The sequence below is a fragment of the Haliotis rufescens genome, unplaced genomic scaffold (genome assembly GCF_023055435.1).
Source record: "Haliotis rufescens isolate VD_foot unplaced genomic scaffold, xgHalRufe1.0.p SCAF_69, whole genome shotgun sequence".
NCBI lineage: Eukaryota > Metazoa > Mollusca > Gastropoda > Lepetellida > Haliotidae > Haliotis > Haliotis rufescens.
The window spans coordinates 274,558-289,400 of NW_025964360.1; the positions used below are offsets into that span (position 1 = coordinate 274,558).

The 14,843-nt window shown below is 43.3% G+C and overlaps 1 protein-coding gene across 3 annotated transcripts in view; it reads right to left on the reverse strand.

Moving 5' to 3' along the window:
• Nucleotides 1–712: 712 nt before the first annotated feature.
• Nucleotides 713–14,843, reverse strand: part of LOC124112067 (serine/threonine-protein phosphatase 6 regulatory ankyrin repeat subunit C-like) — an 83,963-nt gene continuing 69,832 nt past the window's right edge. For all 3 annotated transcript variants that reach the window (XM_048387273.1, XM_048387272.1, XM_048387271.1), the window contains exon 4: nucleotides 713–5,690. In XM_048387273.1, the coding sequence (XP_048243230.1) occupies nucleotides 1,594–5,690 (4,097 nt within the window). In that variant the 3' untranslated portion in view covers nucleotides 713–1,593. The remainder of the gene's footprint in view (nucleotides 5,691–14,843) is intronic.

Here is a 14,843-nt window from a genome sequence, read left to right on the forward strand (position 1 = left end):
CACCTTACTGCTGTATACACCACTACAACACCTTACTGCTGTATAAGGGGCGGTCGGGTAGCCTAGTGGTTAAAGCGTTAGCTCGTCAAGCCGAAGACCCGGGTTCGATTCCCGACATGGGTACAATGTGTGAAGCCCAATTCTGGTGTCCCCCGCCGTGATATTGCTGGAATATTGCTAAAAGCGGCGTAAAACCTCACTCACTCACTCACTCACTCACTCACTACTGCTGTATACACCACTACAACATCATACTGCAGTATACACCACTATAACACCTTACTGCTGTATACACCACTACAACATCATGCTGCTGTATACACTACAACATCATACTGCAGTATACACCACTACAACACCTTACTGCTGTATACACCACTACAACACCTTACTGCTGTATACACTTCTACAATACTAGTGCACTAATACTATGCTTCAAGCAACATGTGAGTGTGTTTGTTTGTTGTTTTACACCGCACTCAGCAGTATTCCAGCTATATGACGGTGGTCTGTAAATAATGGAGACCAGACAATCCAGTCATTTACATCGTGACAATCTACGCAATTGGGATCCATAACATGCATCAACCAAGTCAGTGAGCCTTACCCCCCGATCCTGTTAGTCGCCTCCTACAACAAGCATAGTTGCCTTTTAAAGCAAGCATGGGTTGCTGAAGAATTTAACGGGTCTCAAGCAGCATGACCGTTTTTGAAAACTCAAATATGTAAGAATTGACTTTAAATAATCAAAAGGCAATACACGTGCAGAATGATCTCCAAAGGGTATAAAAGCACTGTAACACTGACAGTTTGCATCAGAATTTACTCAAAGTAACAATCATGCCAAGATTATCACCTGAGCAGAGAGGCGGGTGAGAAAGGAAGTTTAAAGAACTGGACCAAATGACCAATCAGAAGAAAGGTAGCATCTGACAGGTATTAAAGGAAGTCAAGATGCTTCACAGTCATATGAAGTGGTGGACATATCTAAAAATAGATAGGGGGAAGTCCAGGTGAAGCTGGAGAAATTACAGAGGCTGCAAAAGGGTATCAGGGTTGATGTTAGTTGGCTGACATTCAACTGCAGACAAGGACAACATATAATGAACACAGAATGAAGTGATGGTGATAATAGATGAATAAGTATACATGTATATATGTATATAATGAATACTAGGGGGTTATAAGTGGGTGGTACTTATGTGGCTATAACTCATTCAGAGTGAGCACCACCACCCAGGTACACACACATAATTTGTTAGTGGCAGAACAGCAACTGGCAAAGACTGTTCTGTTGTGATAAAAAGGTCGATGCCAACGATGATAGGATTATCAGAGCACACCACCCATGAGGGAAATGGCAGGCATGTTGGTTGTGATCTCGAGGCCGATCGTCATGGTGTGGCAAGGAATCTGTTGCGATGCCAGTGTGAAATCTCAACGATGAATCAACCAGGAACATCGTTCCGTTGTCCTGCCTTTTCCTCCACTCACATGAACAGACCTTGCTCAGACACTAGTGGAGGAAGGTGCCAGCTGAATGCAGCCCTCGTGAGTTTGGTGTCAAGTTACATAAATACAGGTAACAATATACTAGTCTGTGATGTCGTCATCAGTAAGTGTCAGATCTGCACCCTCAGACACAAGGAGATGATAAACATCATCGTGTCCTCCTGCCAATGCCATCATAATTGGTGTTTGTTTCAACTCTCCTCCCCGCCTGTTGATGTCCAATGTTTTCATTGACAAGACATGTTTCACTATAGATATGTTTCCTCCCACACAAGCCAACATCAGACAGTCTCTGTTGTATTCATCAGTAAGTGTCAGATCTGCACCCTCAGATACAAGGAGATGATAAACATCATAGTGTCCTCCTTCGATTGCCGTCATAATTGGTGTTTGTTTCACATATCCTCCCCACCTGTTGATGTCACATGTTTTCATTGACAAGACATGTTTCACTATATCTATTTCTCCTCCCGCACATGCTAACATCAGAAAGTCTCTGTTGTGGTAATCAGTAAGGGTCAGATCTGCACCCTCAGATACAAGGAGATGACAAACATCATCGTGTCCTCCTTCAAATGCCTTCATAATTGGTGTTTGTTTCAACTCTCCTCCCAGCTTGTTGATGTCACATGTTTTCATTGACAAAACATGTTTCACTATATTTATGTTCCCATGATCACATGCCAACATCAGGCAGTCTGTGTTGTATTTATCAGTAAGGGTCAGATCTGCACCCTCAGACACAAGGAGATGATAAACATCATCGTGTCCTCCTTCCAATGCCATCATAACTGGTGTTTGTTTCCACCCTCCTCCCCGCCTGTTGATGTCACATGTTTTCATTGACAAGACATGTTTCACTATATTTATGTTCCCTCTCTTACATGCCAACATCAGAAAGTCTCTGTTGTGGTAATCAGTAAGGGTCAGATCTGCACCCTCAGACACAAGGAGATGATAAACATCATCGTGTCCTCCTTCCAGTGCCATCATAATTGGTGTTTGTTTCCACTCTCCTCCCCGCCTGTTGATGTCCCATATTTTCATTGACAAAACATGTTTCACTATAGATATGTCTCCTCCCACACATGCCAACATCAGACAGTCTCTCTCGTATAAATCAGTAAGTGTCAGATCTGCACCCTCAGAAACAAGGAGATGATAAACATCATAGTGTCCTTCTTCCAATGCCATCATAATTGTTGTTTGTTTCAACCTTCCTCCCTGCCTGTTGATGTCCCATGTTTTCATTGACAAGACATGTTTCACTATATTCATGTTCCCTCTCTTACATGCCAACATCAGACAGTCTCTGTTTTGGTAATCAGTAAGTGTCAGATCTGCACCCTCAGACACAAGGAGATGATAAACATCATAGTGTCCTCCTTCCAATGCCATCATAATTGGTGTTTGTTTCAACTCTCCTCCCTGCCTGTTGATGTCCCATGTTTTCATTGACAAGACATGTTTCACTATATTCATGTTCCCTCTCTTACATGCCAACATCAGACAGTCTCTGTTTTGGGAATCAGTAAGTGTCAGATCTGCACCCTCAGACACAAGGAGATGATAAACATCATCGTGTCCTTCTTCCAATGCCATCATAATTGGTGTTTGTTTCAACCCTCGTTGCCGCCTGTTGATGTCACATGTTTTCATTGACAAAACATGTTTCACTATATTCATGTTCCCTCTCGTACATGCCAACATCAGACAGTCTCTGTTTTGGTAATCAGTAAGTGTCAGATCTGCACCCTCAGACACAAGGAGATGATAAACATCATAGTGTCCTTCTTCCAATGCCATCATAATTGGTGTTTGTTTCAACTCTCCTCCCCGCCTGTTGATGTCCCATGTTTTCATTGACAAGACATGTTTCACTATATTTATGTTCCCTCCATATAATGCCAAATTCAGACAGTCTCTGTTGTATGGAGCAGTAAGTGTCAGATCTGCACCCTCAGACACAAGGAGATGATACACATCATAGTGTTCTCCTTCCAATGCCATCATAACTGGTGTTTGTTTCCACTCTCCTCCCCGCCTGTTGATATCACATGTTTTCATTGACAAAACATGTTTCACTATAGATATGTTCCCTCTCTCACATGCCAACATCAGACAGTCTCTCTTGTATTCATCAGTAAGTGTCAGATCTGCACCCTCAGACACAAGGAGATGATAAACATCATAGTGTCCACCTTGTGCTGCCTTCATAGCTGATGTTTGCATTAAATATGTTTCCTTCTTGTTCACATTAAACATTTTCAGCGAAATCAAAAATCTCACAGTTGACAGATTGCCATTTTCACTGGCCAAGTGCAAACAATCTGACAAGCTCCAGTCGGTAAGAGTTAAATCGGCTCCTTTTTGTTTCAGGAACTTCAGGATCAAAAGGTGACCTGCTCTGGCACAAAGCATTGCAGGTGTGAAACCCACAAAAGATATGGAATCTAGTAAAACAGGACACATTTCAACCACCTTTCTGGTCAACGCCATACTTCTTGATTCACAGGCATGATGTAAACAGGTGTTTCCTGTCCAGTCCGTCACTGAAATATCAGCACCCTTATGGATGAGGAAGTTGAACACCTCTGACTGTCCTGACTTGGCAGCCATGATCAGAAGGGTTTTCCCGCGTATTGAAAATTCAACATTGAATCCTGCTTGTAGACTCATGACTGTAACGAGGTGTTCCAGGTGTTTCAGTTTGCCGTGAGTAACACAGCCTACCACGCAGTCATATAGTTCAGTTGATGTGTCACCCTGTCTTCCAACAACTTCTAATGACTTTGAGAATAGAAAGTAACTCTCAGATAGGGAAGCTAAATACAAAAAGCATTCACCTGAGTCCCTATCCTTTTGTTCAACAATTTCAACAATGTTATCATTAATCTCTGTCCATAGTAGGGAGGCAATCCTCTCATCACGGAGAGCTGGATGTTTCACTGTCCAAATGAAGCATCCTTGTCGAATACCTTCCACAAGTCTGTCCACTACTGTTTGGTGTAGTTGGGGGGTGATGTAGATCATGTTTGAGACATCATCAATGTCTGATGACTGTATACTCTTACCCAGCCTCACTCTTTCATACAGGAATTTCAGGGAGCAGTGTTCCAGCAGCAACACGATATTGAGATGTCCTACAGCACAGGCTGCAGCATCGTATATGGAGGGGTGAGAGAAAGATGCGATGTGATCCTCGACTGTACAGTAGACCCCAGTAAAGTTTGTGATCTCCTTGGCAACGCCGATGCTTGTACAACAAGGAACTATGTTTTTCACAGCATCAAACTTGACATTTCTAGATTTTCCTGACTGCAAAGAAACAAGGTTCAGGTTTCCATCACAGAGGATGAGGAGGAGGATGGCTGCCGATCTATTGCTTTCTTCCCGGACAATAGCGTCAAGGTCACCTCTCAGGTAGGTCAGAGGATTATTGAAGAATTTTACGTTGTGCATCTGGAAGACTTCACGAGTGAAAAAGAGTCTGCTGATAAGAGGGAATCCAAATATATTATTTTTTGAATCTGTGATGCTACAAATATCCTTTTCAGAGATATCACATTTAGGATGTTTGCTCTTGAAGGAACGTAACATACGTTTCTTTTCTTCAACCGTGAGATGGTCTTTAGTCATATCAAGCACAGCTTCTGTTTTAAGTAGATCCACTTTGTACTGATGTAGTCTTGAACACCCCTCCTTCCAGATGTATGTCCTGGATGTAAAAACAAGCTTCAGTCTGTAGATGGGGGTTTCTTCATTGGATTGTTCCTTAGCTTTTGATTGTTTATCTTTCTTCTTCTTGGAATCCCTCTCTGTATCAGCGGCAGTTTTAGCAAGATCATCAACCAAGGCACTGAACAATTCATGTAGTTTTTCCAAATTTGAACTGAATGTGACAGAACCAAACATATCATCAAAAACAACCAGCATGTGTGATTGCCGTTTAGAAATTGTATCAACGTCAAAACGTTCAATGTTTTCCACAAACAATGTTTCATATCCCTTTTGTTGATATGCCTCACAGATCTTCAGAGCAATGCTGGTCTTCCCATCTCCAGGAGCTCCACAGATGCTGACATGGCCATGCTTCTCAAGGAGCTGTTGGGCAGTCTGGAGGGCATGGATGTCCACAAAATACTCCTTGAGCAAGTCCAGCTTTTGGCAGTAACGTTCTGTGGGAAAAGGGGAAACATTGATTGTGTGAATGTTAAGTTGGTCTATAAATAGTCAAATCTGGACCTGTCAGAATAGACAACACAACAGCAAGGCAGAGTTTAAATCAAGCCACAGGTTTTTACCACTTGGATCTGATTCAGGCCCTTCATACAATTATCACAAAAAAAATTAAAACATTGTACTGAGTCTTTCCTTTGCTTACCAGGTGCGTTCAATGATCCTCAGCAAACTCATAATCATCCTCGATCCCCCAGCCATGTCATGCCAAACAATGGTAAAAGATGGTACTTGTTACCTGCCTGGTATTCACCATTAAGGGGATAAAACAAGGATTGGTCAGTTCAGAGTCAGTATCGGTGGGACATCCGTATTGAACTGTGGCATGGTATCTCTTTGGTCCAGCACTATAAAGCCACAATATGTCCGGACTAGTACAAGCCGACATACAGACACATGCATGCCCATCACTATGCATGTGTAGTTATCTTCAACATGACTTTAAGCCCAATTTCACTATGTCATTCTGAGACAGTGCTGCTTACCAGGTACAATCAAAGTGAGCTGCATAAAAATGGTCCATAAAAAAACCAAATAGTATTTTTTACACTAAGTTTCAGCTTTGGCTTTGGTGAGATAAAAAACATATCGTATGTTCAATCTAAAGATGAATCACTATCTTAATCTCATTGCCAATGATTGAGTGTGCATCCCATTTCACGTGATACATATCCTACCAAAATGTCGACTCTCCCGGCATTTGCATTTTTTAGATGATCATGCTTAAATATGTTTCTCAATTGAGAAAACTATTTTTGGTCAACAGAAAAAAACGATATGGTCCTACACATCATCCTACACACATGCATCTGAGAAGAAACCTTTATTCAGTGATGTAGCATTTAATGGGTGAGGATGTGCTGAACGACTTATTTTGCATAAAAGACATAATTCCCAATAAATGGTTAGTTTTTTTATGAATAATTTAAGTTATTAAGTGATGAGTTTTCTTAATGACCCCATCCTCTGTTTATAACTTGGCAAAAGAATAATGACAACAAAGTCATATTTCTCTGACAGTATTTATGAAAGTCAATAAATGTCAATTCTTCTCTCTTTCTATCACAGCCTTTATTCTCTGGGTGATGACACATCTACAAGATTACAGCTACTGTTTACAATAGGGCTGGGACGAGTCGGAATTTGCTACCCGGGTACCCAACCCCCTATTACCCGAACCTACCCAGGTACCCTCTGTAGGTCTCAAGAGAAAGGTACAAAATGTCCGATTGGGCATTTTCTTACCATAGCACTGGCAAAACGCATTTAGATACATGTATTAAACAATCTGGTCATGCATACACTGAATTTCGACTCAAGTTATATCTTTATTCAAAGATATGAAAACTCAGAATGAATGGGTGCATAGTCAGAAAGAAATACGAACATTAGTGACTTGTAGTGAAACCATAGAGTTCTAGATGAGTTTTTGCCATTAAACAATATAATCACGTGAATAACCAAGGGTCCCAGTAGTCCTGTGGGTACCCGGGTCCTACTTAGTACCCACCTGACCCGGGTACCCGAATTACCCGTCCCCGCCCTAGGTTACATATCTCAATTCGGTTGACGCCAGTTGCTTCATGAATCACAGAGAGATGGTTTGCTAAAAACGTGTGGACGCAGGTTTTCTCATTGGAGATATCTGATCACTGATCACTGCCATGCTATCTGTCCAATAATATACTAATGATATACTCTTAAAAAAAAGAAACGCAAAGACAGATTTGTGTGAGGTAGGAAAATACACTAATACGAGGAACCTTACAAAGTATTGAGCCAAAATGTTGTGGAGAGAACATTTGGTGATTGTAGTCATCTCAGTTATTGGTACATAGGAAAAGTCCAAGGTGAAGGTCAGCTACCATCAATAACGTGTATGTTGGAATCGATAGTGGCATGACATCTCCTGCCCATGGAAAAGACGAGTATGCAAATCACATCCTGGGGAATTGTCGCCGACTCAACCTGCAACGCAAAAGCCAACTGCAGCAACGTCTGGGGTTGTGGTGGACGTCAGCATAGCTGTTTATCCAATTCATCCCACAGGTGCTCTATCTATAACCTGTCCACTTCCTGTACGCAGTTTCTGGCGTAAGGTTCTCGCCGATGTCTGTAGACCCGTGCTCTTTCATCACCTCGACGGAGGAGAAATCTTGATTCGTCGCTGAACCAGACATCTATCCATCGCAGTTGAGGCCACACCTTTGTTGAGGACACCAATGCAGTCATTGTTGACAATGTGGTCGACTCAGTATGACCTGTCGAACAGGGCATCTTGCTTGTAGACCTGCTGCTCTTAAACGATTTCATACGGTCTGGTCAGAGATTCTGCGCAGTCTGGGTATTTGGGATGAAGTTGAGGTGGCTGTGGTCGTCTTTTCACATAGGTGATGTGGTCGATGTTGCAATCTTGGGCGGGGATGGTTACTCTTGGTCGTCCCGACCTTGGCCGATCATGTGTTGACCAATGCTGATAAAACCGATCCCATAGTATTGTGATGGTGCTGGGCGCTACATTGAAAACCCTGGCGACAGCTAATCGGGATTCCTCTGCCTGCAAGTAGCCTATGACGTTGTTTCTTTGCACTTCTGTTAATCTTGGCATGTTGTTGAACTGTTGAACTGTCGATTGACGCAGATGCCAGGCAATCAAAAACATGAGAGCACAATGAACATCACCTTTGTTTTTCGGAAATCGAATGTAACAACAATGCCAAAGCCTTGTTCACTGGCATCACAAAACACATGCTATTCATTTGAAATGACTGATCCAAAGTCAGCTGGTTTCTAACATCTGGGTTCTTTCATGTTTTCCAGGTTAGGAAGATTCAAGATCCAGATTTCGCTTCTGTAACGAAATTCCACTGACCTCTTCATCCCAGTCCATCTTTAATTGTCACAATTCTTATAAGAGAATTTGGCGTGCGATGTAACAGGTGAAGCAAGTCATAAGTGGTCCTGCACTGAAGTGACTGTAGGGAGAATTCCCCTTCCAGTTCCAGGCTGATTCATCATCTGAATTTTGAAGCTAATCATGTCAGGTTCTACCTCTCATAGGACTCCTACAATTCTTTCAGTTGCAAGTTCATCTTGTTCAAGATTCAAACTTTTCACTACCTTTTGATTGCTCTCCTTTTGAAATTGTGGCAATGACCGAGTAAATGTTGGTGATCCATTTTGTTAAATGGAAGCCACCTTACTGGCATGGTTCACCCACATTCTTTACAAGATGTCGCCCTCATCTGTAGGCCCAGACTTTAAACAATCGTCCACACAAAATATCTTTCTTGTCACTACTATTGCCTTCTCTGAAAAGTCATTTTTATAATGATTTGCCGCTTTCGAGCAGCTTGGTGATGATATTGAGCCATACAAATGTGCCACCATTCCATAAAATGTTTGGTATAGATATACATCTTCTTCCAGCCACAGATAGGGGGCACGGGTGGCCAAGTCGTCTAAGGCGCCGCGATTCGCTGTGCAGAATTGCGTCCCTTGGGCACGCCAGAAACCTATGATTGTGGGTTCGAATCCCGGTTCACCCCAATTATGTTTCTAGGTGTGTCAGCACCATTCCTGTGCTCGTGGGTTTCACTGAAGTGGTAAACATCTAAGACTTACATCAATTCGGCTTTCCTCCCACATTAAGCTGACACGCCGTGATATAACTGGAATACTGTTAAAAGCGGCGTTAAACCCAACCCACTCACTCACTCACTCACTCCAGCCACAGATAGTATCTGAAGAAATCAGAGTCATCTTTCACTAATTCCACCTGGTTGAACATGGCTTCATTATCTGCCATTATGGCTGTATGTTCCTGTCTGAATCACAGAAGGACGCCTTTGAGATTACTTGGTTTCTGCAGCAGCTGACTGTTTTGGGATGTACCTTCATATGCTGACCAACAGTACCCATCACCTCGACTGCAGGTATGCTCTCAGCATTGCCCTAGTCAACAAGTTCAGACATGGAATCTTCATATTCTTCCAATAACTTAGGATCTCTTTTCAGTTTCACTTTCACTTTTTCTTGTCTCTTTAGGACTTGGGTATGGTTATCTGGTAGCTTCACCTCTGCTTTCTTGAATGGCAATTTTATGCTGAAATGAAATGGAACTGTTCAGGTGTTGAATGAATATCTTATCCTCCTCTGAATTCTCTTTCCTGTTGTCAATAGATCTTCCTGGGAAATGAAGATGGATTGATTGATTCACAAGTCCTTCCAGCTCGTTCAGTTCATCTATGGCTACTACTTCTGTTCTGTTCAGAAAGGTTCGTCGCCCAACTCCACTTGACAAGTCTTCCACACTATCCATCCAAGCCTGGTTGGTGTCGGATGTGGACTTCCACTTGACCAGTCTTAGTCTTCCACACTATCCATCCCAACCTGGTTGGTGTCGCATGTGGACTTCCACTTGACCAGTCTTCCACACTATACATCTGATCCTGGTTGGTGTGGCATGTGGACTGCCACTTGACCAGTCTTCCACACTATCCATCCAAGCCTGGTTGGTGTCGCATGTAGACTTCCACTTGACCAGTCTTCCACACTATCCATCCAATCCTGGTTGGTGTCACATGTGGACTTTCCACTTGACCAGTCTTCCACAATATCCATCCAAGCCTGGTTGGTGTCGCATGTGGACTTCCACTTCAGCAGTCTTCCACACTATCCATCCAAGCTTGGTTGGTGTCGCATGTAGACTTCCACTTGACCAGTCTTCCACAATATCCATCCAAGCCTGGCTGGTGTCGCATGTGGACTTCCACTTGACCAGTCTTCCACACTATCCATCCAAGCCTGGTTGGTGTTGCATGTGGACTTCCACTTGACCAGTCTTCCACACTATCCATCCAAGCTTGGTTGGTGTCGCATGTAGACTTCCACAATATCCATCCAAGCCTGGTTGGTGTGGCATGTGGACTGCCACTTGACCAGTCTTCCACACTATCCATCCAATCCTGGTTGGTGTCACATGTGGACTTTCCACTTGACCAGTCTTCCACACTATCCATCCGAGCCTGGTTGGTGTCGCATGTGGACTTCCACTTGACCAGTCTTCCACACTATCCATCCAAGCTTGGTTGGTGTCGCATGTAGACTTCCACTTGACCAGTCTTCCACAATATCCATCCAAGCCTGGCTGGTGTCGCATGTGGACTTCCACTTGACCAGTCTTCCACACTATCCATCCAAGCCTGGTTGGTGTCGCATGTAGACTTCCACTTGACCAGTCTTCCACACTATCCATCCAAGCATGGTTGGTGTGGCATGTGGACTTCCACTTGACCAGTCTTCCACACTATCCATCCAAGCCTGGTTGGTGTCGCATGTGGACTTCCACTTGACCAGACTTCCACACTGTCAATCCAAGCCTGGTTGGTGTCACGTGTGGACTTCCACTTGACCAGTCTTCCACACTATCCATCCGAGCCTGGTTGGTGTCGCATGTGGACTTCCACTTGAGCAGTCTTCCACACTATCCATCCAAGCTTGGTTGGTGTCGCATGTAGACTTCCACTTGACCAGTCTTCCACACTATCCATCCAAGCCTGGTTGGTGTCGCATGTAGACTTCCACACTATCCATCCAAGCCTGGTTGGTGTCGCATGTGGACTTCCACTTGACCAGACTTCCACACTGTCCATCCAAGCCTGGTTGGTGTCACGTGTGGACTTCCACTTGACCAGTCTTCCACACTATCCATCCGAGCCTGGTTGGTGTCGCATGTAGACTTCCACTTGACCAGTCTTCCACACTATCCATCCGAGCCTGGTTGGTGTCGCATGTGGACTTCCACTTGACCAGTCTTCTACACTATACATCCGAGCCTGGCTGGTGTCGCATGTGGACTTCCACTTGACCAGTCTTCCACACTATCCATCCGAGCCTGGTTGGTGTCGCATGTGGACTTCCACTTGACCAGTCTTCCACACTATCCATCCAAGCCTGGTTGGTGTCGCATGTAGACTTCCACTTGACCAGTCTTCCACACTCTCCATCCGAGCCTGGTTGGTGTCGCATGTGGACTTCCACTTGGCCAGTCTTCCACACTATCCGGCAAAGTCTGGTTGGTGTCGCATGTAGACTTCCACTTGACCAGTCTTCCACACTATCCATCCAAGTATGGTTGGTGTGGCATGTGGACTTCCACTTGGCCAGTCTTCCACACTATCCATCCGAGCCTGGTTGGTGTCGCATGTGGAGTTCTACTTGGTCCAGTCCTCAAATCAATCGTCCTGCATGCATGTCCCCAATCAACAGACCAATAGCTGCTGAAGCTTGTGGCATACGAACATCATGAAGATGCGGCCAATGACAAATGTCTGCATGCATTGGGATATTACACCTCGAGACAGCCATCTTATCCTTTGTGTAGACCCTGGATAGTTCAAGTACATTCTGTGCATCACACTGATTTTAAGGTGATGCGAGTTGAAATGGGGATTAATGTCGCGTTCAAGATTATTGCACCTACATAAGGATGTGCATGCACGTGTGTGTGTGTGGCTGCTTGTTCTAGTCCAGACAAATGCCTATTTTATAGTGCTAGCCCACTGAGATACCATGCCACAGTTTAACATGAATATCCCACTCAGACATAGTATACTGACTCCAAGCTGACCAGTCCTTGTTTTAGCCCCTTAATGCCGAGCACCAGAAGAGCAACAAGTACCATCTTTTAGCATCTTTTGGTATGGTGAGGCCAGGGATTGAATCCCCGACCTTCCACTCTCCAGGTGGACACTTTTCCACTAGACCATTGTCAGGATCTTTAAACTTATTATAAAATTTGAATTGTTCAATATACTTCATACAAAAAACATGCAATTAATTTACACTGCTTATAGCATAAGAAGTCAAGCAGTATCAGATGAGAAGATCTCTGAAAGCATTCTAAAAGGGCAAGGCTCTGTCTACTGCAAAGGTCATAGTTGGGGTTATCAGGGGTCACAAGGTCATGTGCCCTTTTAAGTCCTCCGTCAATAGAAAGTAACCTATCTTTAAAGTACTGTGGGACTTAGCCCTTGCCTCAACAGCTGAAGTAAATGGCACAAACGTTTGTCTGCCATTCGTGGACAATTTGGTCCTGCTTGAACTTATACTATTGATTTCCTACATCAAAATGTGCATGAAACTTAGCCTGGGCCACCCTATCGACTGCTTCTCCCAAAGTTGCTGGAACCATTTCCTTTTTGAGTTTGCTTTCCATGAACAGTATTCCAGATATAGCATGGCTTAGGGTAGGCGGAAACCCCACATTGAGGCAGGTCTCAGACATTTACCACTGAAACCAACAAGCACAGGTCCCATGTGCTCCCAAATGATGCAGATGATTTGATGAAACATGATGGCATGCTGGAGTGCGGTGGGATCTAAGATATGGTTTCCAGTTTTGCGCCTTCTTTTCATTTTTATTGCCCATGAGAGCGTCTTCACTTTCATGACAGGGGCACGGGTGGCCCAGTCGTCTAAGGCGCCGCGATTAGCTGTGCAGAGTTGCTTCCCTTGGGCACGCCAGAAAAATATGATTGTTGGTTCGAATCCCGGTTCGCCCCGATTATGTTTCTAGGTTTGTCAGCACCATACCCGTGCTCGTGGGTTTCACCGAAGTGGTAAACGGCTGAGACCTGCATCACTACGGGCTTTCCTCCCACATTAAGCTGACACGGCGCGATATAACTGGAATACTGTTAAAAGCGGCGTTAAACTCAACTCACTCACTCACTCACTCATTTTCATGACAATATTTTCATGATAATGATGTAACCTATTATGACTACGATTGACGGTCGTATTGAAAAATTCAGTTCAGTGGGATCGGCTGGCAAAGTTTCAGTTCATAGGTATTGTCGTTTCCGGGATGTATAAAATACAGTAATACTTGAAAAATGGGTATTTAAAAGGCAAAGGTCATAAAAATGTATGTAACTCCAAAAGACGCATACTTGTGCATATCAACTTTCATAATGATCAGGGATGTGAGCAGGTTTTCCCGAAAAAAGAGGAAAAGTCTAGGGGGGTCCCCCCAGAAATTTTTAAAACATTTGATTGCATTTTAAGCAATTTCGTGCAGTTTGGACAACATTCACACCAAGAAATGTAATAAGTCAATGGCAAAAGTCAATAAGTCAAATAAACAAGATGGCAGATGCAGTAAAATTTCGAAGTTAAATCAGTACTTTTAAAAAATCGGGCATAGCTTCCGCGCACCTGGCTACCCGCCAGGTCTGGGAGCAATACTGCCATAAACTTCAACCCCCATCCCCCAGACACAAGGACAACTGTCACAAGCGTGCAATGTCTGACCCTTTCCCCATGTTGAAGCATATTGAAAAAAACTGACCTTGTACTTACCTTTTGATGGAAAAAACAAAACTCCATTGCAAACATAAGACATTAATACAACATATATCCCCATGACGGGGTTTTGGGCGCTGAAGAAACATTCATAGTTCTTTCGCTTATCACATGAACAACTGTAAAACATCTCATTCACTTACAGGCTAAAAGACAACTTTATCTTAAAAACAAGCCATCAGCTGACTCTGAGTATTTACAATTTCTGTGTGACGCCACACCCCACGTTATAGTGCAAGTATTCGTGACAGAAAACGTATGAGTTCCGAAAACCTATGCTGGTGAAAGCCCTGATCGAAAACAGGACAATCCGAGCCAAATGTCCGGTTTTCGATCATATTTTTCAGAGTGTTTTTTTTAATTTTTTAATTAAATTTTTACGCGGAAGATGATTTTTTCCGAGGACTACAGTTTTAAAAAACGCGATTTTCCGCGTTTCCGCGGAGATTTCACATCCCTGTAATGATACAAGCAGAAATGCTGAAATTACGCCAAGGACATTTTCAAGATAGCCACAGCGGGAGCCATGTTTCATAAAATCAGATTGAAATCATATGAGCATATTTTAGAGATAACATAGCTAGGATTATTCATACAAGTTTCCCATATCATTCTTGGGACAGTTTGTTTAATACATTTACAAGCCCTCTCCCAAATAACAATTGCCTGGTCCTGTACCATGTTTGAATCATGCTAAATTATCCTCTATTAATTCTTATAATAAT